This window comes from Canis aureus, chromosome 16, assembly GCF_053574225.1.
Source record: "Canis aureus isolate CA01 chromosome 16, VMU_Caureus_v.1.0, whole genome shotgun sequence".
In the NCBI taxonomy this organism is placed as follows: Eukaryota; Metazoa; Chordata; class Mammalia; order Carnivora; family Canidae; genus Canis; species Canis aureus.
In genome coordinates, this window is record NC_135626.1 from 18225575 (window position 1) to 18251045 (window position 25471).

The 25471-nt window shown below is 55.4% G+C and overlaps 4 protein-coding genes and 3 non-coding genes across 11 annotated transcripts; 1 reads left to right on the top strand and 6 right to left on the bottom strand.

Annotated features, from left to right (window-relative positions):
- TRAF4 (TNF receptor associated factor 4) lies at positions 1 to 6016 on the bottom strand. Its single transcript, XM_077851994.1, has 7 exons — positions 5784 to 6016; positions 2834 to 2885; positions 2129 to 2233; positions 1893 to 2054; positions 1642 to 1803; positions 1397 to 1552; positions 1 to 1145 (listed from the first exon to the last, which is right to left on the bottom strand). Exons 1-7 carry the CDS (start codon positions 5924 to 5926, stop codon positions 513 to 515), a joined length of 1413 nt encoding a protein of 470 aa, XP_077708120.1. The 5' UTR covers positions 5927 to 6016; the 3' UTR covers positions 1 to 512.
- Positions 6017 to 6589: 573 nt separating this feature from the next.
- NEK8 (NIMA related kinase 8) lies at positions 6590 to 16438 on the bottom strand. Of its 5 annotated transcripts, none has more exons than XM_077851996.1 (15): positions 16312 to 16438; positions 13248 to 13453; positions 12780 to 13012; positions 12420 to 12551; positions 11791 to 11999; positions 11547 to 11629; positions 11285 to 11466; positions 11044 to 11194; positions 10010 to 10086; positions 9544 to 9661; positions 8742 to 8892; positions 8351 to 8514; positions 8083 to 8241; positions 7748 to 7906; positions 6590 to 7352 (listed from the first exon to the last, which is right to left on the bottom strand). In XM_077851996.1, exons 1-15 carry the CDS (start codon positions 16356 to 16358, stop codon positions 7324 to 7326), a joined length of 2100 nt encoding a protein of 699 aa, XP_077708122.1. In that variant the 5' UTR covers positions 16359 to 16438; the 3' UTR covers positions 6590 to 7323. The 5 variants fall into 5 exon arrangements, 4 of the variants coding, with proteins under 4 accessions (XP_077708122.1, XP_077708123.1, XP_077708124.1 ...); XM_077851997.1 differs by lacking the exon at positions 16312 to 16438 and adding an exon at positions 14016 to 14145; XM_077851998.1 differs by lacking the exon at positions 16312 to 16438 and adding an exon at positions 13564 to 13720.
- Positions 16439 to 18553: 2115 nt separating this feature from the next.
- On the top strand, positions 18554 to 20451 carry TLCD1 (TLC domain containing 1). Its single transcript, XM_077852003.1, has 4 exons — positions 18554 to 18926; positions 19253 to 19335; positions 19428 to 19510; positions 19930 to 20451. The coding sequence occupies exons 1-4, from the start codon at positions 18733 to 18735 to the stop codon at positions 20311 to 20313; spliced, it is 744 nt and encodes a 247-aa protein (XP_077708129.1). The 5' UTR covers positions 18554 to 18732; the 3' UTR covers positions 20314 to 20451.
- A 277-nt stretch (positions 20452 to 20728) lies between these two features.
- Positions 20729 to 24433, bottom strand: RPL23A (ribosomal protein L23a). The gene is made up of 5 exons (XM_077852004.1): positions 24293 to 24433; positions 23496 to 23679; positions 21732 to 21908; positions 21212 to 21281; positions 20729 to 20965 (listed from the first exon to the last, which is right to left on the bottom strand). Exons 1-5 carry the CDS (start codon positions 24315 to 24317, stop codon positions 20951 to 20953), a joined length of 471 nt encoding a protein of 156 aa, XP_077708130.1. The 5' UTR covers positions 24318 to 24433; the 3' UTR covers positions 20729 to 20950.
- LOC144287310 (small nucleolar RNA SNORD42) lies at positions 21356 to 21420 on the bottom strand. Its single transcript, XR_013355144.1, has one exon. It is a non-coding gene; the product is annotated as a small nucleolar RNA SNORD42 (small nucleolar RNA).
- LOC144287316 (small nucleolar RNA Z17) lies at positions 21999 to 22070 on the bottom strand. Its single transcript, XR_013355151.1, has one exon. It is a non-coding gene; the product is annotated as a small nucleolar RNA Z17 (small nucleolar RNA).
- LOC144287309 (small nucleolar RNA SNORD42) lies at positions 23758 to 23824 on the bottom strand. Its single transcript, XR_013355143.1, has one exon. It is a non-coding gene; the product is annotated as a small nucleolar RNA SNORD42 (small nucleolar RNA).
- Positions 24434 to 25471: the final 1038 nt, after the last annotated feature.

The window sequence follows — 25471 nt, forward strand, 5'->3', positions numbered from 1 at the left end:
TTAATAAATACAATTCAGGATTTATTAAAAACCAGGGCTCCCCCGCCGTGCTCTCCTGGCACTAAGTAAATAAATAACCGGAGAGGGCACAGCTGGGGAAAGGGGAAGAGAAATCAGATCTCATCAAGACAGATTCTTTGAACTACCCCTCACTTTCCCAACTCCCACCCCCCACTATGGCTCTTGGGACATAGCACCAGCAGGTACCTCAGTCCTGGGTAGAGTGTGGCCGGCACCAAGGCATGTCTTCCCTGCCCAGGAGAGGAGACAGACCCTGGGATCACTTGTTTCCAAGCCCTTGGTGACCCCAAGACCTGCTCCACCCAGGGGCCAGGGCTGAAGCACCAATAGGAGGCACCTGAGGGTAGGAGGGAAGGGGGGAGGGGGAACGGAGGAACAGAACCTAGGCAGCAAAAGAGGCTGAAAGGGGGTCCGGCCCCCTCTCCAGGTTCAGCCAGTTCCCGACTGAGGTCACATTCCATCCTCCCTTTCTCCTGGAGCCCTGTCTGCACTCAGCTGAGGATCTTGCGGGGCAGTTCAACAGAGGCACGGATGAAGACGGCATCATCCCGCACATAGTTTCGCTTGCGGATATCCTGGTGGGAAATGAACTTGGGATAACCAAAGCCCAGAGAACTCTCATCCAGGGAGCCCCGCCAAGTACCCGGTTTTTGAAAATTCTTCCAGTTTGGGTCAGGGTGAAAGGTCTCCGTGACGTGCTGTGGCTTAGCCAGCCCAGGGTCGCTCTGATCCAGCAGGGAGAAGGTGACACGGCGGGCAAATGGCCACTCCAGGAGATTGTCAAAGGCACCTGGCAGCACGCGAATGTAGAGCGAGAGGTGAGTCCCCTCGCCGCTGCCGTTGCCATTGAGGAACGCAGAGACCTGCAACTTGTAGCCGTACTTGTGTGTGTAGAAGGCCGGGCTGAAGCACTCGAGGTTGGGCTTAGCTTTGGCTTCCTGAAGCCGCCGTCCATAGCTGCCTATCTTCCAGATGAGCACGCCGTCACTGCCCACCGACAGCTCCTCCAGCTCCCGCCGCATCTCCTGCAGCTCCTGCCGCTGCCGGCTCACCAGGGCACACATCATGGCCAGGTGTGGCTTCACACTCTCCTCCACATGCCGTGCCATCGCCAGCTTAGGGCACTGTTGGCAAAGCCCAGAGCAGGCGGGGGGGGGGGGGGGGGGGGACGACACACAGTTCTCAGCAGGAGCAGGCCCAGGGGAGAGGGGGGAGGGGGGAGAGCTGCAGGTACCCAGCTCTGAACGGGGAAGATAGAGGGCACTTAGGAGGCCAGTAGCGGCCTCACAGCAGGAACCACCGTGGGCCTGGTCTGCATATGAGGCTTCAGGGACCAAGGGGGCCAACGGGAAAGCAGGACATCTCAACATCTCACCCTGTGTTTGCAGCCGGAGTCCTTGAAGGGACACAGCACCAGGGCGGTGCTACAGCTCTCCTTCAGATGGCCAGGCAGGTCCTCCCGAGCCACCGTGCCCACACCACACTGGTTGGGGCAGGGCACAGGCAACCTCGGGCACTGGTACTGGTGGCTCTGTGGCCACAGAGGCAGAGAAACAGGGATCAGTAGCTCGATTCCCCACTCCCTGCCCGCCCCACGCCCACACTCGGGAAGGGCCGGACCTGGATTGTGTCAAAGACGAACTCCTTGGTGCAGTAGGTACAAGGCTGGGTGCGCTTGGGGCACTCAGAGGCAGCGTGCTGGGCCAGCAGGCGCCGCATCATGCGGGCACCACACTTGTTCTCACAGTACACGCTCTCTTGGGGGCACACGCCCTCGTGGCTCTGCGGGAAGGCCAGAAAGGCCGAGTTGAGGGATCCCTGGGCTACCAGGTGCCCGACTCTCCCCCTGCCCTTCACCAGGCCCCTCTCACCTCAAAGGCCTCCCCGCTGAAGTCACAACCACAGAACTCGCACTTGAGGCGCCGCTTGGGGCAGTCGTGTTGCAAGTGTGCCGGCAGATCCCGGCGGCTCAGCTTGGTGGGGCAGCGATTGGGGCAGGGGATGACATTGAAGCTGCATGTATTCAGGTGACTCTAGGGAGTGGGGGGAGGCAGTTAGTGCCAGCCGGCAAAGGGGTTGTTCCCCGCCCTCCCCACCAGAGACTCACCTGCAGGTGCCGGAGCGGCCCGCTCCAGCGGCAGCCCTCCTCACTGTGGATGCAGCGGATCGCCAGGCTCAGCACCTGCACCTCCAGCTCCGGGTCTGGGTAGATCTGAGTGGATGCAGAGGAACTGGTCAGGGTCAGAGCCTGCTACAGGCCCCAGTTACCACCCCCACCGCCCCCACCACCCCCAGACAGGCTAGCTCTACCTTAGAGTCAGTAACGGGTTCCCTGGAGCTGTATTCCCCTCTGTGCCCAGAGAGAAAAGGCCCAGCAGGTGGTATCTGCTCCACAGCTGGACACCAGGGTCTCCAACCTGCCTGCACAGGACACTCCCTCTGGAGTGGTAGCCAATCAGCCTGCTCAGTTCCAGGCAGCCCCCACATCCTCTGCTTCCTTCCTCCTGGTAGAGGGGTCCTGGCCCTCAGCCACTGGTCTGGCTTGCCCCCAAAGGGGAGGGGGAGCCTTTCTTCTGGGCACAGAGCAGCTCTGTGCACCCCCACAGGCTGGGCATTGTGCCTACCCTCCAGGGCAAACACTGGCCTCATTTGCAAACTGGCCCGGTGGGAGGGAAGAGGCCACCTTTGTGGGGGCACGATTCCACGGTACAGGGTTGACATTGGCCCTGAGCCGACTGGCTGCCAGCAGCTCCAGCCTCCACCAAGGGCAAAAGCCTGTAACCTGGGCCTCTGCCTGGCACTGTGGACTCACCTTGGCATAGTCCAAAGGAAGTTGGTCCTCAGGGCATTTGAAGACTCCTTCACTGTGAAGGGGGAGGGGCAGGGTCAGGCTCCAGCTATGGGAAGGGAGAACCCAGGCCTCACCCCCTCAACCAGGGCAGCCTCACACTCCCTCTCTAGACCTGTTCTCAGCCAGAGGCCTGTGGGTACCCACTATCCCCAGAACCCCAGAAGATCCTAGCTCTTGTCCTGGATAGAGGGGTTCTGGGCCCAGTGGAGGCAGACAGCTGCCTCAGACAGCATTTGGCCGACAGGTGGCAGCTGGTACCCCACCCCCCAGGAGGGCAGCTGGACTGGAAAAGGCACAGGACACCTGCCCTCTCTCCTCTCACTGGCTGATGGTGGGGGGGTTCGGGGATGGGCTGAGATTAAATTGCAGGGCTGCCCAGCCCCCATTAGTGCTCTAGTCCAAGAACCCAGGTCAAAGGTCAGTTTGGGGCCAGTTTACCCTATCCCTTCCCTCCTCCCACAAGGGTGTGTCTTCTAAAGCAAAGAGGAGAGGCTCACTTGGAGGCACTTGTTTACACTCCCATCCAGTCCTACCACCTGCCTCTGGGAAGGGGCTCCGTGCCTCCATTTTGCAGATGAAAGAACTGAGACCCACAGCAGAAGCAGCACCTGGATGTCTGACTGATTCCAAACCTCATATAGGTTCTACTACACTGTACACACAGACAAGAGGCAGGGCAAGAAAAACCATGCAGGGGGCACAGCCAAGACTCTGGTCACCACACGGCATGCACTGAAAGCTTTCTGACCTTGCACCAAAGAACCTGTTGGCACACCTCCTTCCGCCAACAGGGCCTTGCTGACCCTAGCCAGGACCAGTCACACATGTCTGGTGTGGCCTAGGCAGGGCAAGGGCTCACCGGTAGGACTTCAGGCATAGCATTCCTGGCAGATGTGAGTCAGGGAGGTGGGAGGCAGAAATCAAGGCGGAAGCGGAAGCCACATGGCTGCCCTGTCCATGATGGTACTTTGTAGGACATGGGCAGCCCAAAGGATTTCTAGCACCCACCTCCTTACCCCACTACCACCAATGACCATGCCACCGATGGCAAGAACAATACATGTCCAGGCACTGAAGAGGTGTGCCCATGCCCACAGGGCAACCAGCCTTCCTGGACCAACCTGAGTAATAGCCCTGGCAGGAGTGGGGAAAGAGGGGTGGGCCACCGGGGAGGGGTCTGCCTGGCTGCTCCAGGAATGTGCTGATTTAGAGGTTTTGGAAACAGGGAGGGGACTAAGGCAAGTTCCCAGGCTTCAGGCAGATTAGCCCGAGCAGCTTGGGGCCCAGCCAGGACAAAGGTTCCGCCGGGGCTATGGACACCCTTGCTTGTAGGGTAGGGGGTGGTGAGGGACAGAGCCTGTTCAACCACTTCTTTCCTTTGGGGGCCTCAGCTGCACAGCTCAGGCGCTGGGAGGGGGGGCGGAGAGGCCGGGCCAGAGATTGCTCCAGGCTGTGCAGTGGAGGCCCAGACCCAGGGGAGAAAACAGGATGGGGGGAGGGGGCTGTGGGAGAGGAAGAGGGGATTTCCGGGAGGGGGAGGGGCAGAAGCTGGGGAGAGGGGCAGAGGAGGCGGAGGGAAGCCGCCTGACAGCCCCCTCCTCTGCTCCCTTCCAGGCAGTCAGGGTGGGTCAGCTGCGAGTGGGGGCAGGGGCTCAGCTGGCCTCATCTGGAAACCAGAGGGCCGGGAAGGGCACCGCAAAAGACAATGGGACTGTGTGTCTGTAGGGGAGTATGTGTGTACAGTGAAGGGAGGAGGGAGGAGGGTGAGGGTAAGGAGGAGGGGGCAGCACAGCAGCTCTCACAGGAGCATATGTGAGGGCAAGAGCCGGCCCAGGCTGTGGGGAACTGAAAACAAAGGGCCTGCTGAGATTTCCGCCAGCTAGGGGCTGCGGAGGGCTGAGAGACGGAGGGGGAGCACTGAGGCAGGAGCCCCAGAAGTGCTCCCTGCCTGCGCCCCTAGGCCCCCTCAGCAAACAGCCTCCTGACAGCTTTCCCTTGTGCTCTCGGGGCACGACCTCCACAGAAGTGGGGGGTCCCTCATCTCGCCTTCCCACACCGGGGCCCGAGCAATTCCCAGCAAAAGAGTTTTAGATTCAAGACACCGCGGAGCACCCAAAACTCAACAGATGCCCCAGAGCCAAGGGGTCACCCGGATCCCCGGGTCAGTAACACGCAGGGTGCGACCCCCTCTCTGGCGATTTATCAGACCACCCCTGGTACTCAAGAGCCCCAGTGGCGAGGAGGGGCACCCCAGGGGCCCAGTGCTTCAGGGGCGGTCTGTAGCGTCACTATCCTCCCTCTGCAGTTCGACCAAAAGCAGCCGGGGCTTGGGGGCTTAAATCCCAGCTAACCCTTTAAGGGACTGTGCGACCGTAGGCAAGTCGCGGCCTTTCTTTGAAGCTCTTGTTTCACCATCTGTGAAATGGGAGAACAAAAGCTGCCATTCTCGGATTGTTCTTAGAATCAGAAGAGGTTAGATGGGCGGAAACTCCAGAGGCTTAAGGCGCGGCGCGGGCAGAGGGTTCGGCCTCCCTTCCCGTACGGATTCAAAGTTCAAGGATGCGGCCGCTCCGGCTGGCGGGGGGCGGGGGCCGGGGGCGGGGGCGGGGGGCGCGGCCCCGGGCCAGAAAGGGCTTCTCCCTCCACCACCCCGCGGGCTGGCACCGAAGTCTTCCGACCCCGCGCGGCCGCCGGCCGGGCCCCGGGCCCCGGGCCCCTTCGGATTAGTGCGCGGGGTCCTCCCTCGGGGTCTGACGTCACCGCCTCCGCCGTGACGTCACGGTGGGCGCCCTTGAGATCACGGAGCCGCGGCGCAGACAAAGGCCCGGCGTGCCTCGGGCCCGGGCCCCTCCCCAGGCGCCGTCCCCCCTCGTCCTCGCCACCGGCCGCTGCCCGCCCCCCCGGCCCGCACCTGAGGAACTCCTGCAGGCAGGTGTCGCAGAAGCGGTGGCCGCAGGTAGAGACCTGCACAGGCTCGCGCATGGGCTTCCCGCACAGCGGGCACAGCAGCCGCCGCTTGGGCTTCTCCAGGAACTTGTAGTCGAAGCCAGGCATGGCGGGCGCGCGGCGGGCACGGGCGAGCGGGGCCGGGCACGCGACGGCCCCACAGCCCGCGCCTCGCTCCGGCCGCGCTCCCGGCTCCGGGCGGCGCCGACTGGCGGCCGCGGCCTGCGCCCAGCCCCCGAGCCCGCGCGCCCGCCCGCCGGAAGAGGGGGTGGAGCCGCGCCCGCGCGGTCCTAGCGCCCGCCGCACCCAGCTCCCGCCCACCTCCCGGGCTCGAGGCTCCGGGGTCCGCGGGTCGCCGGCCTGGCGCCCTCCACCGCGCACCGGCTCCTCTCTCCCTCCGGGAAGAGAGATCGTGGCTCCGCTTCCTTCTCCCCAGGGCTGGAGGGACCCTGAGGCTCGATAGGGCGGAGGGCCCCGGCGGCTGGGCCGGGCCGCGCCACAAAGGTTCGCTTCTCCAGAGTCGATGGCTCGGTCTGGGTCTCGGGGGGCCACGTGTCGCCCTGAGGCCCGGGACTCCAGCTTGCAGGTGCTAGGCAGCCGAAGCCTGGCAACCAGATCTGGGGAGCTCGGCTGGCGCGGAGAAGCCGGCCTGGGCGCTGGGCCAGGGGAACCTCGGCCCCAGCCTCAGGCTGCGCCCACATTCCTCCCTGGACCTCGGCCCTGCCCAGCCCTGGGGTGTCGGGCCGCCACCCCACCCCTGAAGAGACCACATTCTAGGCAGGCAGCTGATGTTTTTATTGGCGCGATTTCCCAGTCATCTGGAAATTGGTCGGGCCCAGCCAGCTACCCTTTCTCCCAGCCTGCTCTGGGGGAATGGCTGGGGTGAAGGAAACCTTCAACAGGGATCCCCCTCTGCAGTAGTCACTGGTGCGCTTGCAGATGCACTCCCAGTCCACTCAGAAGTTGTGCAAATCTAAGCCTCAGGGTATTAGAGTCAGGGTGGGTGGTGAGGCTCCCTGCCCCAGGCAATGCAGAAGCTAGGTGGCCAGAATGGCCAGTCTAGACAGGACTGGGCTTGCCCTGTTCCACAGCACTGTGCTGCTCTCCCAGGGGGCACTATCAGCTTATTTGTCTAAGTGGGCAGGGGAAAAGAGTAGGGTCTAGGTGATGCCACAGCCAGCAGCCTCCAGCTTTTTTCTGCCCAGACTCGAGACCACCCTGCTTCCATAGGTTAGGTCTGGTTTCCGACTCTAGCCAGGCTGGCTGGACCTTGGGGACACCAACTTAAAAGGGGTGGGGAGAGAAAGGGAGATGTTGGGAAACAGGGTGGGTTAAGGTTTACAGATCCAGGGCCAAAAGAGAGTGGGCGCTTCACTGGTTGGTATACCTCCCTGAGTACCATCCAGGGGGCTGGTGGGGACAGTCTTGCTGCAGGCATCTGCAGTTTTTGAGAGTGTTCAGAGGAGAAGCAATATCAAGGTGGTCCCAAGATGTATCTAGGTCCCTCACGGTGGAACTGGCTCATCTGTAACTGCTGGAGGGTAAAAACAAGAAACCCCTGCAGCCACCCAGAGGGCATCGTTTACAGCAAGGGATACCCACCTCCGCTCCCACTCCCATGATGGGCCCTGGACTCTGGACCCTGACGGGTGGGAAACAGGTTCAAACTAAACTGGACTGGAGGTAGGAGAAAGAATACATTTGGGCCCTGGCAAGCACTGGGAGCAGCCATCTCTTCAGGGAGACGGAAGAAACAAACTCCCTTGGCCTCCCCAGGCAGGAAGCTGTTTCAGCCTGCAGCTTTTGCTTTATCTGGAGGCTTAAGATGCTTTTAGCGACTTGGGCTGTGGCCACTGGGGAATGGGAGTGTGGGCAGGGACTCGCTGGATTAACCCTTGTGCAGGTGAGGTGGGAAAAGTTGTAACTCACGGCGAACAGCTAGTAGAGTGTTTCCATGGCAACAGGACACAGAAGTCACTGTGTAGGGGTGTATCTCATCCAGCTGCACTGGCCGAGGGAGTCCAGCATCCTCATCCCTTCTGCCTAGTCGACCTCGGGCCCCTTTGCCCCATGAGTACACTTCACCTTCTGCAAAAAGAGAATCCCAAGGAGGGAAACAGGAGGACACAGCTTAGGTTGCTACCCTCCTGGATTGCCATATTGGCCCCAATAGGAGGTTCAGCAGCCCCGAGAAGGATACCCCCCACTGCCCAGGGGCCTGCCCATACCCCTGTCTGTGCCCAGAGTGCCCACTAATCAATCACCTGCCCCAACGGCTACAGTGAAGGCATCCCCACAGGCTACCATTGCTATCTTGATGTTCTGCAGGCCTTGGACTTGACAAGGTGCCCGGCTGACCCGGCGGGCATTAGTGCCCAGCTGCCCATGCTGATTGCTGCCAAAAGTATAGCAGTCACCAGAGGCTGTAGGGGAGGGAAGAGAAGAGAAAGGGGTACCTCAGCTGAGATCCCAAGGAGGCCAGTGGAGTCCACCTGTGGACAGGAGTGTCCCCCTGTGCCAGGTCCTACTCACCAGTCACGGCAGCTGAATGAGCAGTGCCCAGGTCCACGCTGAGCAGGGGCTCCCGGTCAAAGGGTGCAGAACCTAGTGGTGTGAAGCTCAGGGCCTCCTCCACCTGCTGGTTGGGGGCAGGCTCCTCCCCCAGGGAGAGGCGGTCCAGGCCCAGCTTGTTGAACCTGAAGGTGGAGCCAGAAGCCAATTTCAATGGTCAGTTTGCATAGACCCTCCTGACCCCACCAATCTGGGCAAGAGCTGGTCACCAGGGGCAGATCCCACCCTGGGTTGAATCAGCAGGTCTCTCAGCCCCACCCTCAGTTCTGACCCTTGATGGAAGGTAAGGCAATGACAGATGAAGCATTAGCAGCCAGGGAGCGGCAGAGGGCAGGCCAGTGCACCAATCTACCTGTTACTCCCGCAGGCCAGGGCTCTGCCAGGTACAGTGAGGATCATGGAGGAGTCAATGCCACATACCACCCGCTGGGCTTCCTGTCCTGGGGGCATGGACACCTGCTGGGGGCAGCTGTGGGACTCCCTGGTGCCCAGTCCCAGCCGGCCTACAAGGAGAAACCAGGAGGGGGCTAGTTTTAGAGTTGGTGATGCCAAGATGAGGGGGAGCCACGGAGAGGAGGTGACCACATGAGTGAAGGCTGTGCCCTCAGCCTGAAATACCTACCCCTGGGCCCTCTGTGGTCAAAACCCTACTCCTCCTTAAGGCTCTGTTCAGATGTCACCTCTGTCTTGTGCAGGGAAATCCCATGCCATTCCTTGGATTCCCACATCTCTGTACCTTGGGGGGAGTCCTGATGCTGTCTGTCCTTTATTATAGGGAGATGTCATTTCTCCCCTCTGAAAGACACTAGGACTGAGTCTGCCAGGAGGACAGAGACCCCATGTAAGTCCTCTCAGCATGACATCTGACCCAGAGGGGGTCCTGTTTAAGACTGTCAGATGAGAGAAACCTCATCACAAGCACCTGAAGGAAATGACTCTTGTTCATCTTGTCTCTCTGCACCCAGCCCCGGGTGGGCTCATAGTAGATATGCAGTTAAGTTGTGTAAGTTGTGTTTAGGGAATAAATGAATGGGATGGGAAGAGAAAAGAGGGATAATGGGCCATGGGGTGGAAGGTAGGTATGGAGAGGAATGAATCTTGGTCAGGGTGCTGTGAGATGGAGCTGAGAGGCTAGAACAGGGTGAAGAGCTTACCACCATCTCCGCGGCCCCAGGCAAAGAGTTCTCGCTCAGTGGACAGGGCCAGCACATGAGATGCCCCACAGGCCACCTGCACCATCTCATAGCCCAGCAGGGCCTCCACAATGGTGGGCTAGAGGGAAGGGGGAAGCAAGAGAGACTAAGCAGAGGGTCTGGACTAGCTGCCTGGCCGTCAGCATCCCGTGAAGGGAGAAGCTGGAGGCTGCAAATTTCTCATGAGACAGCTGTTTCTTTAACTGTCCTCCCCCGCCGCCCCCCCCTCCCAACACACACACACATACACTGCAACCACTAGGGAAGCCTGGTCTTTCTGTACTTCCCCTAGGTTGCCCAGAGCAGGTGCAGCCTGGGAGCTAGAGGGACTTGTGGTTGCTGGGGATCCCCTGCCCCCAACTTGGGAGTCAGCTATCAGATATCCATCTCCCTACTTCCTCCTTCCCAGGGTACCTGTAACACCCACCTGGCTGATGTCATTGAGGCTTCCATGGCCCAGGCACCCATTGCTGCCACTGCCAAAGGTCATGATGATACCTCGGTCTGGAGAGGGGGTGGTGAGGAAACAGAAGGGGGGGGTTGGGCTTCCAGATAGGCCAGTCACATGTTAGAGGGGCAAGAAGTCAGAAGCAAAGGCTGGAAGAATGGGACAGGAAGTAGAAAAAGGACAGGAGTGTCTCAAGTGTGTGTGTGGACAGGTGACAGCCTCTGAGCTTTAGATCTGAGCCTACCTCAAATGAGGATAATATACAGTAACTACCTGGCCAGGGCTGTTCTGGAGGGTAAAGGAGATTGTGTCAGTAAACCACCTGGTGAGGGATAAATGGGGCATCCAGGTGGCTCAGTCAATTAAGACCCTGACTCTTGATTTCTGCTCAGGTCATGATCTCAGGGTCCTGATATCTAGCCCCACATCAGGCTCTGCACTCAGCAGGGAGTCTGCTTAAGATTCTCTCACCCTGGAATCCCTGGGTGGCTCAGCCGTTGAGCAACTGCCTTTGGCCCAGGGCGGGATCCTGGAGTCCTGGGATCAGATAGTCCCGCATTGGGCTCCCTGCATGGAGCCTGCTTCTCTCTCTGCCTACGTCTCTGCCTCTGTGTGTGTGTGTCTCTCATGAATAAATACAATCCTAAAAAAAAAAAAAAATTCTCTCGCCCTCTGCCCTGGGCCCCTGACCCAGCAGGCACGCATGTGCTCTCTCTCTAAAAATAATTACATCTTAGGGGATCCCTGGTTGGCTCAGCGGTTTCGCACCTGCCTTTGGCCCAGGGCACGATCCTGGAGTCCCAGGATCGAGTCCCGCATCGGGATCCTGGCATGGAGCCTGCTTCTCCCTCTGCCTGTGTCTCTGCCTCTCTCTCTCTCTCTATCATAAATAAATAAATCTTTAAAAAAAGAAAAAAGCATTAATGAGGAAATGACAACCAATGAGGGAAGTTGCTCTGGGGAGCCCTCTCAGACTCTGTGCAACGCCCTGGATGGTCCTCTGATGGACTCACCGGTCAGGCAAGCAGTGAAGAGGTCCCCACAGGCCACGTGCTTGATAGTCACGCCTGACTGGCCCTCCAGGAAGCGGGAGACGAACTGGGGCTGCTGCTGCTCCACGGCCCCGGGCAGAAGGGCGCCCCCTCCGGCGCCTAGGGGCGGGGCCTGCCCGAGGTAGGGGTGGTGTGAGCGGGCCAGCGCCCCGAGCGCCCCTCCCGCCCCTCGCCGTCCAGGTGCCCGCCCCAGCCTGATCACCTCCCACAGGATGAGGCGCCCCGAGCGCGTGACGCCGGCCTTCTGCGTGCGTCCAGCTGCCACCTGCACCACTTCTGTGTTGAGCATCGGCAGCCGCAGAGGGGCGCTGAGCCCGCCACCCCACGCGTAAACCGACGACAGCGGTGGCGGAATGGCCGGCCGGCCGAGTCCCCGGGGAATGCCTGAGGGACGGCGCATTGGGCCTGTTAAACTGGTGGGAATGGCCTGGCATCAGTGGGCTTGGCAGTGCGCCCCGACTTACCCCTGCAGCGGGCGCCGGCGCTCCTGCTCCCTGTGCTGCCGCCGGGGGCCATGGGTGGCCCGGGGACCAGAGACTTCTCTGCCCTGTGGGTCAGATGGGGGTGCTTTAGGACAAGGACCATTCCTGGTGCTTCCACACGCTGAAATGGAGGACTTGCCTTGAGCTCCCCCTGCCCCAGGTTCATTGTGCTCCCCCTGGTGTCCCACTGCTGCCCAGAGCCCCCTCCCCTGCTCCCTGCACAGGCCTCCTCATGCGGACACTGCCCAGGTCGGTGTGAAGGTTGAGGAGGGCACGGATGCAGAGGGGCTGTGCCATGATGTGGCTGAGTGGTGGCCGCTGTGAGGGCTCCAGGCTGAGCAGACTGAGGACCAGCTGGCGTAGCTCAGGGCTGTACCGGTCAGAGATGGGTGCAAAGGTGCCACTCATGATCTTCAGCACCAATGCTGGCAGGTTCTGTGAAAGCACCAAGAGTGAGGTTGGCCAGAGCCTGGGCCATGCTCTTGGTGGGGGGGTGGCAGCACCCCCAGCAAGTCTAATGGAGTGGTCATAGTCCCGCACTCAAATTTCATTCTGATGAGGGGACTCCCAGTGATAGGAACTCCTGACAGAGGTGCTGCATCTGTGGCCTCAGAAACCCTAGGTTGTTGGGAGAATTCAAGTCTTACCCTAGGAGGGTCCCTAACCTGATAGGAGAGCCCTGCCCTTAGGAGTCCTCAGTTTAATGGGGAACCCAAGCCCCACCTTCAGGAACCCATAGCCTGAAGGAAGCCACAGCCCTGCCCCAGGGTAATCTACCAGTCAGGTGAGGGAAACATCTTAGCCAAGAACTTCCAGAGGAGGTCTCCCAATTGTCTCTTTGGGGGTATAACTCACTGCAGCTTCAAAGGCCCTCTTGAGACTGGCCAGCTCATAGAGGACACAACCCAGGGCCCAGATGTCACTCTTCTGATTGTAAGGCTTGCCCTCACACAGTTCAGGGGAGATGTAGCACGGGGTGCCCACCACCTGCAGGAGGGAAGCAGATATTATTATAGCTCAGGGGAGGGAAGGCTCTCTGCAAAGCCCACTGGGAAACTGCCTCTCCCTAAAGCAGGCAAAGTGCTTCCTCCTGCAGGACCACCCAGTCACGGCAAAGGGGCCAAGGTCTTGAGGAGGGAGGGGGGTTGGGATGCAGAGTGCGCCTTGGCCCTCAAAACCTCCAGCACCCTTAAGGTCCCCTCTGTGCCCAAGCACCGTGTAGGCCTTGCTCTTGCTACTAAGGATCTTGGAGATGCCGAAGTCACCAATCTTGACAACCATGCGGTGTTTGTCAAGAAGGATGTTTTGAGTCTTGAGGTCCCGGTGCAGGATGAGATGGGTATGCACATGATGCAGTGCCAGCAGGATCTGCACAAAGAAATGCAGGATGGTCTCCTCCTCTAGCAAGGAATTACAGCGCTTTTGGATGAACTCAGCCAGGGTGCCACCTGCAGCCACAAGGAACTAGTTAAGATCTAGGCTGTCCCAGGCATGGGGCTCTTTTAATAAAATTAACAGTCCAGACAGGGCAAGGGCCTGACAGCCTTACACAACTGGCGTGAGAACTCTACCTCTGACCCTTGGTCAAACCCATTCTGAGAAGGGTAGGCAGCTGATCTGTGTCTGCCAGTCCCAGAGGTGAGAGGCCCTCAGAGCCAGGTCAGTGCAAGGAGGCTGGCCCACCTGGTGCATATTCCATGGCAATCATGAGGGCCTTGTCCTCCAGGAAGTTCTCATAGTACTCAATGACATTGGGGTGGTTGAGTAGTTTGAGGACCTGACACTCATTTTGGGCTGCTTGCCGCTCTTCTTTGGTCATCTGCTCCACTGGGATCTGCTTGATGATCACCAGCTTCTGGTCGGCCTTGCGCAGGCACAGGTGCACAATCCTGGGGACACAGAGTACAGGGGTGGGCACCAGCTGAGCCTCCCACCACTCATCAGGCAGGGCAGACCTGGTCCCCAGATGTTACTTAGGAGAGGGGAGTTGGTGGGGCACCTGGGTGGCTCAGTTGGTGAAGCATCTGCCTTTGGCTCAGGTCATGATCTCAGGATCCTGGGATCGAGCCCCAAGTTGGGCTTCCTGCTCAGTGAGGAGTCTGCTTCTCTCTCTCCCTCTGCCCCTCCCCTCCACTTGTGCTCCCTCAAATAAATAAAATATATTTTTTTTAAGATTTTATTTATTTATTCATGAGAGATACAGAGAGAGAGAGATAGGCAGAGACCTAGGCAGATGGAGAAGCAGGCTCCCCACAAGGAGCCCAATGTGGGACTCGATCCAGTATCCTGGGATCATGGCCTGCCTGGGCCAAAGGCAGATGCTCAACCGCTGAGCCACCCAGGTGTCCCAAATAAATAAAATCTTTAAAAAAGACTGAGAATGGACACCAAGATTAACAGGTCTGTAACTAAATGCATAGAACACTGAGTTTAAGAACCGGGAGAACTGACCACAAACTCTGTGTGAGACCTTAGGCAAGTCATTTAACTTATCTGAGACTCAGTTTCATCACAGGCAGTGTGACATTAGTCTTGATCTTCATAAGTTCCCATAGACTTTGGAGTTAACTGCCAGGCTCAAATCCTGGCTCCTGCTCTTACTACTCACTTAGTTTTCGACTATATGACATTTACATCTGCAAGATAAAAACAATTTCCCTCGGTTGTTGAGAGGATCAAATGAGAAAATGCATGTAAGAACAAAAAAAGAAAAAGAAAATGCATGTAAGGCACTTAGCACAGTGCTTGGCACATCAGAAATGCTCAGTGAGTGGAAGCCGTTCATACAATTATTTTCTTTCAACTCTAGTCAGTGTCCATAAAAGCAGGGCTCTTGTTCTCCTTTTTAACTATATCCCCAGATCATAGCCCAGTGTTTAGCTCATAGTAAGAGCTCAATGAGTATCTGCTGAATGAATGGACTGTAAGAGGATCAACTAAGTATCAAATTTGTATTTCCAACTCAGACCTCTCCTCTGAGACCCAGACTCAGAAATCCAACTACTTGCTTTGCATTTCTTTTTTTTTTTTTTAATTTTTATTTATTTATGATAGTCACAGAGGGAGAGAGAGAGAGAGGCAGAGACACAGGCAGAGGGAGAAGCAGGCTCCATGCACCGGGAGCCCGACGTGGGATTCGATCCTGGGTCTCCAGGATCGCGCCCTAGGCCGAAGGCAGGCGCCAAACCGCTGCGCCACCTAGGGATCCCTTGCTTTGCATTTCTACCTGAACTGCTTGCAAACATCCGAAATTTTAACAAATTCAAAATAAAACTTTTGATTTCTGCCCCAAGCCCTTTCTTTTTTTTTTTTTTTTTAAGATTTTATTTATTTTTTCATGAGAGACACAGAAAAAGAGGCAGAGACAGGGGCAGAGGGAGAAGCAAGCTCCCTGCGGGGACCACGATGCAAGACTCTATCCCAGAACCCCGGGATCACGACCTGAGCGAAAGGCAGATGCTCAACCACTGAGCACCCAGGTGCCCCCTCCCAAACTCTTTTCTTCCTTAGTCTCTTCCATCTTAGTAACTGACACCACCATTAAAGTCAGACACCAGAAAATCATCCCAAAATCTTTCCTCCATTTCACAGCAACGTATCAATAAATCCTGTTTCTATCTGCAAAATATTATGAACTCATCCATTTCTGACTTCTGCTATACCCTTGTCCAAATCATTATTTCTTGCCTAAAATACTGCACTAGCCTTTAAAATGATGCCTTTTACTTTCGGCATCCTCAACTCTAAGTTCCACACAGCAGCCAGGGTGACATTTAAAAAATGCAAATCATATGAAGACCATTCTGCTGAAACCTCTTCTCTTTACACTTCAAATAAATCCAATCTCTTTACCTCAGCCTATAATGCCATAATCTGTCCTCTGTGACAATCACATTTTATACCATTATTTTTTATACATACTATTCTTTTTTTCCCTCAAGGTTTTATTTATTTATTTGGCAGAGAGGGAGCGAGAGCGCACGCAGAGAAGTAGCAGAGGGAGAGACAGGCTCTTCCCTGAGCAGGGAGCCCCGTGCGGGCTCCATCCCAGGACTCAGGGATCATGACCTGAGCCGAAGGCAGACGTTTAACCAGCTGAGCCACCCCGGCGCCCCTTTATATACCATTCTTGACCTTGCCCGCTACATTCCAACTTCACCAGTCTTTTTCTCAGTTCCTTGAATACTCTGAATTCCTTTCCACGTGAGGATATGCTGCTTCCTCTGCCTGAAAAGCTCTGCCTGCACCTGTGGATTGCTGGTTTGCATTCCTCAAGTCGTGGCTTTAAACTTCACTTCTCAGGGAAATTTTCCTTGACCACCCCAAATAAATACTCCCTGGCGTATTCCAGGCTCGCAGCTTGTTAATAACTTTTAATTACTTGTCTATTGTATCATTTTACTACAGTCTGTGAGCTCCGAGAGGGAAAAGACACTCTCATTTTGGTCTTTACTATATACGCGTCGCCGGGAGCGTCCGGAGCCCACAGCGCCGGGCTCACTATCTGTGGAACGAACTAGTCAGGAATCGAAGAACAGAACTCTGCGGGGGCGCCGAGGCTCGTCGGGGCGTGACCTCGCGAGAGGCGGAGCCTCCCAGCCCGGGCCGGGACCGGAAGCGAGGGCAGGGCTTTCCAAGGGGCGCTCACGCCTCGGGGCGGGGCTAACCGGGCAGCGAATTCGCGGTCAGAGCTGGGGCTTACTTTCCCTCTCCCCGACCATTTTCCTTCCCCAGATCCCTGGCTCACCCGAAGGCACCTCTCCCCACCACTCGGATCCGCTCGTACTTCTCCATCTTATTTCTCAGAGTCACATTTCCGGAACCCCCCCCGCCCCGATGCGGCGCGTGCGCGGACCCGCCCACTCAGGACCACGCCCCCTACGCTGCAAGATAATTGCGGGGCGGAGCAAGTGAGATTGATGTGGGTTCAGCTTTGCATCTGTCTTGTGCTGTTTACACAGTCCTTGCAGCCCCCGCCCACAGTTGCCTTTTCAGGGTCCCAGCAGTGGGGTGTTATGCCATTTTTGGCGCCTAGGACAGGACCAGCCACTGCCTAAAAACAGGTGTGCATCTGGCCCTCGCGAAGCATCCATTGAGCGGAGGGGTGCCCTGCACAACCAGCGAGGTTGGAAAGCGACGACTGACCTCTCTCAGCCCACCTCTTTGCCCACTAGTGATGCTATTTCGGAAGGAGAGCAGATTCTCACTGGCACTCAAATGATCAACTACCAAAACTGTACCAAGAGAGCATCAGCACTCTCGGTCTGTGCGGCAGGGTGCCGGGTTAGTTTCGTGTTTGCCTAGGTAGGGACCTGGGAAACCCCAAGCTGTGCAAATTGATTCACCTAGGGATGTGGAAACTCCAGGCTGTCCCAGCTAGTGAGCACCGCGCTCGCCAGCACTTTCATCACTCCTCCTGCCCCCACACACCAACACACAACTTGGCTGCAGGCCATCGCCTTCAAGGCTCAACTGTGGGGAGAATCTGCCAGGCGGAGAGAAGATGAGAGAAGTACACCACTATCTGAGAGCATCAGAGAGAGGAGGAAGGAGAGCTGTTTGACCCATGTGGGTTCAAGGCTCCTGCCTAAACTGTAGGGGGCTGGTTAGTATGATCATCTAGGGTCTTGACTGGAAGTGAGTTTAATTCCTGTTGTCTCCTTGGGCCTTCTGCTCTGCGAGCTCCATAAAAAGCTCGGTTAAGGAGTAAGAGGATGGTGATTAGCTAAGGGACAGCGTCCCTATTTCTGAGTGGGCGAGGAATGGGAGGAAAGCAGTGTTTACGTTCTGTCCCGCCCAACCCCTCAAAAGGGTACTCAAACCTGCCCACGTGGAAAGACCACTAGAGGGGCCCCACGAGGGGCCCTGGGTCGCTGGCTCAGGCTGCTATTGGCTGATGAACAAAGCTGCCCTGTGAGCAAAAGAGAGCTCAGAGGAGGAAAGCCGCTCAACCCGGGAAACTCGTGCTCTCACCTAGAAACCAGTAGAGCCGTGGTTGACCCAGGAGCCCCACAGGGGTTAGTTAATATGTAATCTTGGAGCCATCAAAGGAGGCAGAACAAACACCCAAACCTCTTGGTCCCTGGGTCTCCGGCACCTCAGGCTTCTAGCTTTCCTTCCCTCTCGCAGCATCTTTCCCCCCCACCTCACCACCCCCCATCCAACTGCTCCCTTCCTCTCCTTTACCATCCCCAGCCTTGGATTCTCAGCCTTTCCTCCGTTTGCACCTCGTACGTTTGGAGGCGGGAGGGGGATCCCGCGCCAACGTGGGGATAGGCTGACACCTAGTGACCACGAGCTGCAACCGCTCCAGACCACTGGCCTCGAGTAAGGGTTACGCCAGTAGCCCGTGCAAATCGGAGGTCTCCCGCGTGCCAGCCCAAAGGAGCCAGAAAAGCCGGGTCTGTCTGAGGGAGGATTGTGACAACCGCTGGGCCCCAGTAGCCCAAGAGCGGGCTGGGAAGAGGGGTGGTGGTGGATTAGTCGACCCTTCCTAGGCACCACGTCGATGAGGGGCACCGGAGAGGCTGGTAAACAAGTCCGTCTCTGGCCTGAAGAAGCCAGAGATCCAGTGGCAGAACAGGGTATGGGCGGAGACCATTATCGAGGCGGGGCTCGGAGCGCTTCGCAGGACCTGGGCTTAAAGGACGCGGGTGTGTGGCGGGCCCCGCCCCGCTCTGCCCAGAAAGGAGTTGAGGGCGGAGAGAGTTCTCTCAGTACCCGCCCAGGCGGGGGAGCCGGGAGCCCCGGGGAAAGTGGGGACGCCGGTGAATGAGGCCAAGCAAGCGAGGCTGGACTCTTGGCAGTCGAGGGGCGCCCGCGAGGGGTACCGCGGCGGCGGCGTCCCCAGGACAGCCCCTTTTCGCCCGAAGTCCGCGGGAGCCAGGCGGGGCCCGGAGGCTCCGGGGAAAGGGGGCTCTCGCCCGGGCCGCTGCCGAGGCGCCGAGGGGCGGGGCGGGGCGGGGCGGGGGCGGCTCGGGGCGGGGGCAGAGACCGGCGGGGTGCGGACGCGAGCAGCGCAGGGGCCTAGAGGGCTCAGCGAAAACTGTGAGGCTGGCGGCCGGCGGGGAGGCGGCCGGGGCGAAGGGGGCCGACAGGATCCCGGTTTCCTGAGCAGTCCAACGAGGCCGGCTAGGGGGCAGACAGACAGACGGCAGAGAGGGCCAGCATGCCCTCACTGCTGCACCCCGCCCTGCCGCTGCTTCTGGGCGCCACGCTGACCTTCCGGGCGCTCCGGCGCGCGCTCAGCCGGCTGCCCCTGCCCGCGCACGTGCGCGCCGACCCCCTGCGCACCTGGCGTTGGCACAACCTGCTCGTCTCCTTCGCCCATTCCATTGTGTCCGGGATCTGGGCGCTGCTGTGGTGAGTGAAGGACTGGGGGAGTGAAGGTGGGTGGCTAGGGGAGCCCACGTTATCCTCGGCATCACTCTTTGGCAGGCTCAGGCCAAGCGGTTTCAACCTGACTCTGTTCGGAAAGCTCTCCGGCTAGGAACGGCAGAGTTCCCCGGGGGAGGGGGAAAGCTCATCTAGGAACCGGGAGATAACCTGGATTTCAGCCAAGCCTCTCCTCACTTCCACTCGGCCAATAACGCGAGCCCATATTCCCTGGGGACCGGGAAGGGTAATGGGGGGAGTAGAGGGTCCTCGGGGATGCCGAGATGTTGTGAGCTTGCCGTCTTCCCTCCCAGTGTATGGCAGACCCCCGAGATACTGGTGGAGATTGAGACGGCATGGTCGCTTTCTGGTTATCTGCTCGTTTGCTTTTCCGCAGGTAGGTCTTGCCCAGAAAATATTAAGTATGTGTGGGGACTGGGAATTTTTTTGTTCAGTTACATTCATGACCTCTCTCCGTCCCCTTCCTAGGGTATTTCATCCACGACTCGGTAGACATCGTGGTTAGTCGTCAGACACGAGCTTCTTGGGAATATCTCGTTCATCACCTCATGGTAAATGATAGGCAGGGGATGTGGTGTAGTCCTGGTACTAGCAACCTAGTCTCAGCCCTTTCTGGATCTGGGAGGTAAATACTATCCTAATTCATTTCCAAAGTGCGTCCTACATCTCCTACCAGGACACTGAGTGAAGGTTGGCACTGTGTGTGCCCTTGGCAGGTAACTATTTGAGGCCAGCAATCCATGGCCTGACCTAATACCTCCTTGAAGACTGGAAACCCTACCCAGAGCCAGAACCTGTGGGCGGGGATCAAAATATAATTATGTTTAATCCACCATAAACTATAATCCAGAAGGAAGCCAATAAGGATGGACTTCCCAGCCAACCATCTGGTAGCTTTGCCATCCCTACCAATTTTTAGGAAATCAATGGTATCTGGAGTCCCTAACTCTCTCCTTTCTTTGCCTTCTAGGCCATGAGTGCCTTCTTTTCAGGCATCTTTTGGAACAGTTTTGTTGGTGGGGGAGTCCTAACACTGCTGGTGGAGGTCAGCAACATATTCCTCACTATCCGCATGATGATGAAGATAAACAACGCCCAGCACCTCCTCCTGTACAGGGTCAATAAGTATGTCAACTTGGTCATGTACTTTCTCTTCCGCCTGGCCCCTCAGGCCTACCTCACCTATTTCTTCCTGCATTATTGGGGCCAGAGGACACTGGGCACCTTTCTGCTGAGTATACTGCTCTTGCTGGACGTCATGATCCTCACCTACTTTTCCCGCCTCCTCCGCTCAGACTTCTGCCCTGAGCGTGTCCCCAGTCAGCAACACAAAGGCAAGTTTTTGACTGAATGAAAGGCACAAAGCCTGCAACTTGTGTCAAGAGCAAAGGCGCCAAAAACAGCCTCCATGTGTAAGAGAATTAGCTCCACGCCTGGGGCATCCTCTGAGGCCAACTGCTGCACCTACTATTGAAAATGTTGATTGAAAGCACTCCTCTGAAGTCCTTGTCCTTTCTTGGGCAAGGGGTGAGGGAAGCAGACAGACCGGTTGGACGTAGTAGTTGGGTGTGGGGACAGGTGCTATGAAAGCCAACCAGTCCACACTGCCCTGAAGTGGATGCTAATGAGAACTCTGTGTTGGTTTCCTACAAAGCCTCTTCCAGATAAAGGGAAGGATTCTTGTTTTTCTTACCCCTCCAACAGTGGCAAGTTGTAGTTGTCCCAGGACAATGAACCCCAATCCGGGCCCAAAATATCTGAGCTTCCACTGCTGGGATTTTATTTTATTTTGCTGGGATTTTAAGAAGTGTGGTGTGGTAATAAGGCAGTGTTCCAACAGGGTAAGTAGACCAAGAATCTTACCCGAGCCCTGTTACCTAAGTGTGTATATATACCATAGTATGGCCTCCCAGAAGCCCAACCAGAAATCAACAAACAAACATATATGGTGAAAAAATTTATATTTAGATTTATAGCCGGCTGGACTCAGTTTAGATGATCCCAATCTGAAAAACAAAAGGGGAGCTTTCATTACCAGGAGCTGAAATGTGAAGATTAGCTGAAAAGTCACAGTTAAAAAGCAAAATGAGGTGAAGCAGGGCCTATTAAGGATATGGGGTGCAGTCAGTTAAGACCAGTGAGAAGTCATGTTTTGGACACAATTTTTTTTTTTTTTGGGTCACTTATTAATGACCAAAAGAGCCATCACTTGGACCCAGGCAGTGGGTGAGTTCACAGAAAAGGAAGCTTACTTTGTTGGCAACATCCAAAGCATCATAGTCAGGAGCCAGTCGAACATATGCTTTCTTCTCTCCATCAGGCCTAGGATGAAGGATGTCTTAATTCCTCTTGCCCTTACTGCCCCTAACCCCTTCCCTTTCCCCCTAGTCTTTCTGGCACATCAGCAGTTCCTTTGTTCATGTCATTCTTTCCTAAATAGTGACTTTTCCATCATTTGCATAAGAGGCTAGGGATGCCACCAAACCACATATGAAGCCAAGTCCCCTTGTGGGGACCACCACAGTACATTTTAAGACTTAAGTGCAGATAATCTGACATAAATTGGGTCTAGGGCCTGTCTATCTAAAGGTGTAAGAATCAAGAAAGCCAACACCATACATCAAGTCCTAGAGGCAGGAGAGCTAATGTATCCTCAAAAGCCCATACCACATAGAAATACAGCAAAAGCTGCTCATTTCTCAAGGCTCAAAAGCTGTGAAACCTACCTGACTCCATGTAGGTTTCCTGGCTCCTGATGAAGGCCCTACTCACCTGATCAAGGTGTTGACCTTGGCCACATCAATGTCATAGAGCTTCTTCACAGCCTGTTTGATCTGGTGCTTATTGGCCTTGACATCCACAATGAACACAAGTGTGTTGTTGTCTTCTATTTTCTTCATGGCTGACTCAGTAGTTAAGGGGAACTTGATGATGGCATAGTGATCAAGCCTGGAGAAGAGGCAAAATGGTGTCAGCTGGCCTGGGTCTGATAAAAGAGAAGATAGGCCCTCTTTCAGAGCCTGAAGCCAGAAGAGCCCAGGTGCATCAGACAATGAAGTAGCAATCATTTTTGTCAGACTTTGGTCGCTAAACAGTGTCATCATCTGCACCCTGAAACTTGGGAGACCTGTGCACTCTCTTCCACTTGAAGGACTTTCAAGTGATTGAAGAATCATCTGAGTAAACCCACTTCATTCTTTGACTTTAGCGTTTTGAAGGGCAAACCTCTAAAAGAATTTGAGGCTTCAGAGAGTAAACAACTTACTTCAAGAGCATAAAGCTGGACTATGGAATCTTGAAACCCAGAGTAGAGTTCCAAAGAACATTAGTGCTTCACTAGGAGATGAGATAGACATTTCTGCCCCCTCTAGTTGCTGAAACTGGTTTGAGGACCAATGAATGAAAGCAACTTTTATTTATAGTCCAAGTTAAACTTACAATGGCTTGACCATACCTACCACACACCTTTCCCCCTGAAATTCAGAAAAGCAAGTCTCTGTTCATCTGGACATTACGTTCCTGTCTTAAAGCTAGATATCAGGTCTCAACCTCTCATCACATTAAATCCTAAGTCTAAATGGGGGTAAAAAGTGCTTTCCTCCACGGACACAACCCACTCTATCACTTTCTTTTCTTTTCTTTTTTTTTTTTTTTTTAAGAAATAGAAGGTGGCAGTTACTACTATTGTTCTAATACGTGGCCCCTAAAGTCAGTCTTATTACTACAAAACACTTCAAAGACCCTAATCTTTTGCCTATTCCCTCCTATTTCTTGAGTGTAAATGAGAATTTTTACATACACTGTTGCAGGCCTTCTATGTCCATTTGGTTATTATAAGTGTCCTTATCAATCTAGAATCAGCACCTGTTAGGACTATTCCTTCCAGCAATAGGCGCAATGAATAACTAAATCTGGAACTCCAAAACAAAATACATTTATCAAAGTCCTACTTTTTACACTCCAAGAAAACGGAGTTTAAAACCCTAATCAGGGCAGCCTGGATAGCTCTGCGCTTTAGCACCGCTTTCAGCCCAGGGTGTGATCCTGGAGACCCAGAATGGGGACCCACGTTGGGCTCCCTGCATGGAGCCTGCTTCTGCCTGTGTCTGTGGCTCTCTCTGGTATCTCTCATGAATAAGTAATTAAAATCTTAAAAATAAAACCCTAATCATAGGGCACCTGGGTGGCTCAGTGGTTGAGTGCCTTTGGCTCAGGTCATGATCGCAGGATTCTGGGATCCAGGCCTGCATCGGGCTCCCTCAGGGAGCCTGCTGCTCTCTGTATCTCTAGTGAATAGGCGTTTTTTAAAAATTAAAAAAATATAAAAATCCTGGTCATATAAGAACAATAATTAACCTGACAGTTAAACGTCTCTTCTTGTTCTTAAATGGGGCACTAACAATCCCTTCACACTCCCCTTAGGAAGACACACACTAGGTACCAACATGTATTTGAGAACCCATGCTGTAGGTTTGGTAAGTTTCCAAATTACGAATGGTTACCCAACATCTTTTCACAGGAAAGGGCATTACTAACTTGTTTCTCCTGGGGGCGCTCTTTCGAGGATATTTGGGCTGCCTTCGGAGACGCAGGGTCTTGGGTCGTCGGAATGTAGGTGACGTGCGGATCTTCTTTTTTTTGTGACTGTGCACGCCTTTCAGCACCGCTTTCTTAGCTTTCAAAGCCTTTGCTTTGGCTTCGGCTTTGGGAGGGGCAGGGGCTGAGAGAAAGAAAGAAAATTAGGGCTCGGGATTCAGAAAACAATCACTTCCGTCCTAGCGGGCGCCCCAGACCACACGTGCATCAGTGGTTCCTTTGAAGACATCACAAGTCTCAGGAGATTAAGATTTTTCCATCATATGCACGATACTGGTTCGAACTTGGGAAGAAGTCCAGGAATACGACGCAGAAAAGAGGAACTAACGATAATCGAACGCTTGATATCTGACAAGATGTGTTAGCAGTTTTATTTACCTATATAGCCCCGCCTAAAACACGGGGGGGGAAAAAAGGAAATTAAATTGGAGGCTAATTTTTTACAGGTCTGGAGACACGGAGCTCCGGCCGGTGGATAGAAGTAGTTCCCCAAAGCCAACAGTCTGGCAACCCCCGACAGGTGGGGCCGGCCAGGCTTGCCTCCACAAACCACCTCAGAAGAGCCTAGCCCACGAGGCTGGGTACACACGCACCGTGGCATGGCGGAATGCGACACGCAGCTCGGGAGAGGACACCCCAAAGCTTAGCCTAGCCGCTGTCCTCCCAGTTCGTTCATTCCGAAGAGACCCCACGCCAGCTAACCGTGATAACCCTCTTTCCCCAGCCCGAACACACACCTTCCTTCTTCGCCTTCGGCGCCATCTTCGTGAAAGGGATTTCCCAGGCTCGTTTCCACGGGCTTATAGAGCGCAGTCTCACCGAACACTCGCGATGCTTTTTATTTAAAGCTGATTGGATAAACTGTAGCGCAGCGCCCTCTGGGAATAGTAGTTAAGTTTAATGCCCTCGCGAGAGTGATTAAGCATGCTCCACCCCTTCCCGCAAAAGAGTCTAAAGTGTCTTGGGGGTTGTAGTTTTTTGGAGGCACGTGTTTATTTGCTAAGGTCGTGGATGTGTTTCGTGTAGCCAGCTGCAGCTGGCGTCTGATCCTGAGCGCTTCCCATTTTGAGGAAAGTATTGCAGTTTCAGGAGACAGTAACACTGAAAACTGAGCTAAATATAATTAGGTTGACTCAGGGAGAGTGAAGCAAAGTTCTAGAACGTTAGAGCAGAAGTTGTCTGGTACAGGAGCTCCTGGGTGGTTCAGTAGGTTAAGCCTCTGACTTCTGCTCAGGTCATGATCCCAGGGTCCTGGGGTGCAGACCCCCATAGGGCTCCCTGCTCAGCGAAGATCTGGCTTCTCCCCTCTGCGGCCCCCTACTCCGGCTTGTGTGCACTCTCTCAACAAAACAAAACAAACTTTAATTATCTGGTCCAAGACCCTCAAACAACTTCTGTGGAAATTTAGGTCCAGAGCGGCGACGTGGTTTATCAATAACACAGTGATTTGGTCGCAGAAAAAGACGAGTCAGGCAGAGGAGAAGAGGAAAGTGTCATAGGAGGTAGAAGGTGGCCGTATCTGCCCCTCTTTACCTGTGATAGTCCTAGATGTCGTGCGTTTTCCCGATAAAATTCTTTAAACTACCAATATTAAAAACACCCGTTGCACTGATTTCACTAGGACTTGCTAGTTCTCGTGAGTAATTTCATTCATAGTCCCCTCTCTTTAAGTAGTCTTCCCTCCCCCTGCTCCAGTCATGTTGGCATCCTCAAATTCAGTTCCCCACACAGAACAAGTTTTAGGAATGCTTCGGTTTGCTTCTCCGATGGTCTGTGTCTATCCCATCTCCACCCTACCCTTTCTATCTTCCTCTTCCCTGCTTTGGAACTAGCTGTCCCCTTTGGACGGCGAGAATTATTGTGTCCTACACCCCTCTTCTATTCTGCAGACCTGCAAAATGGAAGAGCTGTCCTTG

Bases quoted from the DNA above. Each gene is read 5' to 3' on its own strand.
- TRAF4 (XM_077851994.1), bottom strand. From the start codon at position 5,926: ATGCCTGGCTTCGACTACAAGTTCCTGGAGAAGCCCAAGCGGCGGCTG. The intron at 2,055-2,128 runs GTGAGTCTCTGG...CCCACTCCCTAG, and splicing joins GGCCGCTCCGGCACCTGCAG to AGTCACCTGAATACATGCAG. The intron at 1,804-1,892 runs GTGAGAGGGGCC...GCCTTCCCGCAG, and splicing joins TCAGCGGGGAGGCCTTTGAG to AGCCACGAGGGCGTGTGCCC.
- NEK8 (XM_077851996.1), bottom strand. From the start codon at position 16,358: ATGGAGAAGTACGAGCGGATCCGAGTGGTGGGGAGAGGTGCCTTCGG. The intron at 11,630-11,790 runs GCCTGTGCAGGG...TCTGACCCACAG, and splicing joins GGCAGTGTCCGCATGAGGAG to GGCAGAGAAGTCTCTGGTCC. The intron at 10,087-11,043 runs GTGAGTCCATCA...CCCCCTCTCCAG, and splicing joins CTTCACTGCTTGCCTGACCG to ACCGAGGTATCATCATGACC.
- TLCD1 (XM_077852003.1), top strand. From the start codon at position 18,733: ATGCCCTCACTGCTGCACCCCGCCCTGCCGCTGCTTCTGGGCGCCACG. The intron at 18,927-19,252 runs GTGAGTGAAGGA...CTTCCCTCCCAG, and splicing joins GGGATCTGGGCGCTGCTGTG to TGTATGGCAGACCCCCGAGA. The intron at 19,511-19,929 runs GTAAATGATAGG...TTTGCCTTCTAG, and splicing joins ATCTCGTTCATCACCTCATG to GCCATGAGTGCCTTCTTTTC.
- RPL23A (XM_077852004.1), bottom strand. From the start codon at position 24,317: ATGGCGCCGAAGGCGAAGAAGGAAG. The intron at 23,680-24,292 runs GTGTGTGTTCGG...TCTTTCTCTCAG, and splicing joins GCCGAAGGCGAAGAAGGAAG to CCCCTGCCCCTCCCAAAGCC. The intron at 21,282-21,731 runs GTGAGTAGGGCC...CCTTCATCCTAG, and splicing joins AAGGTCAACACCTTGATCAG to GCCTGATGGAGAGAAGAAAG.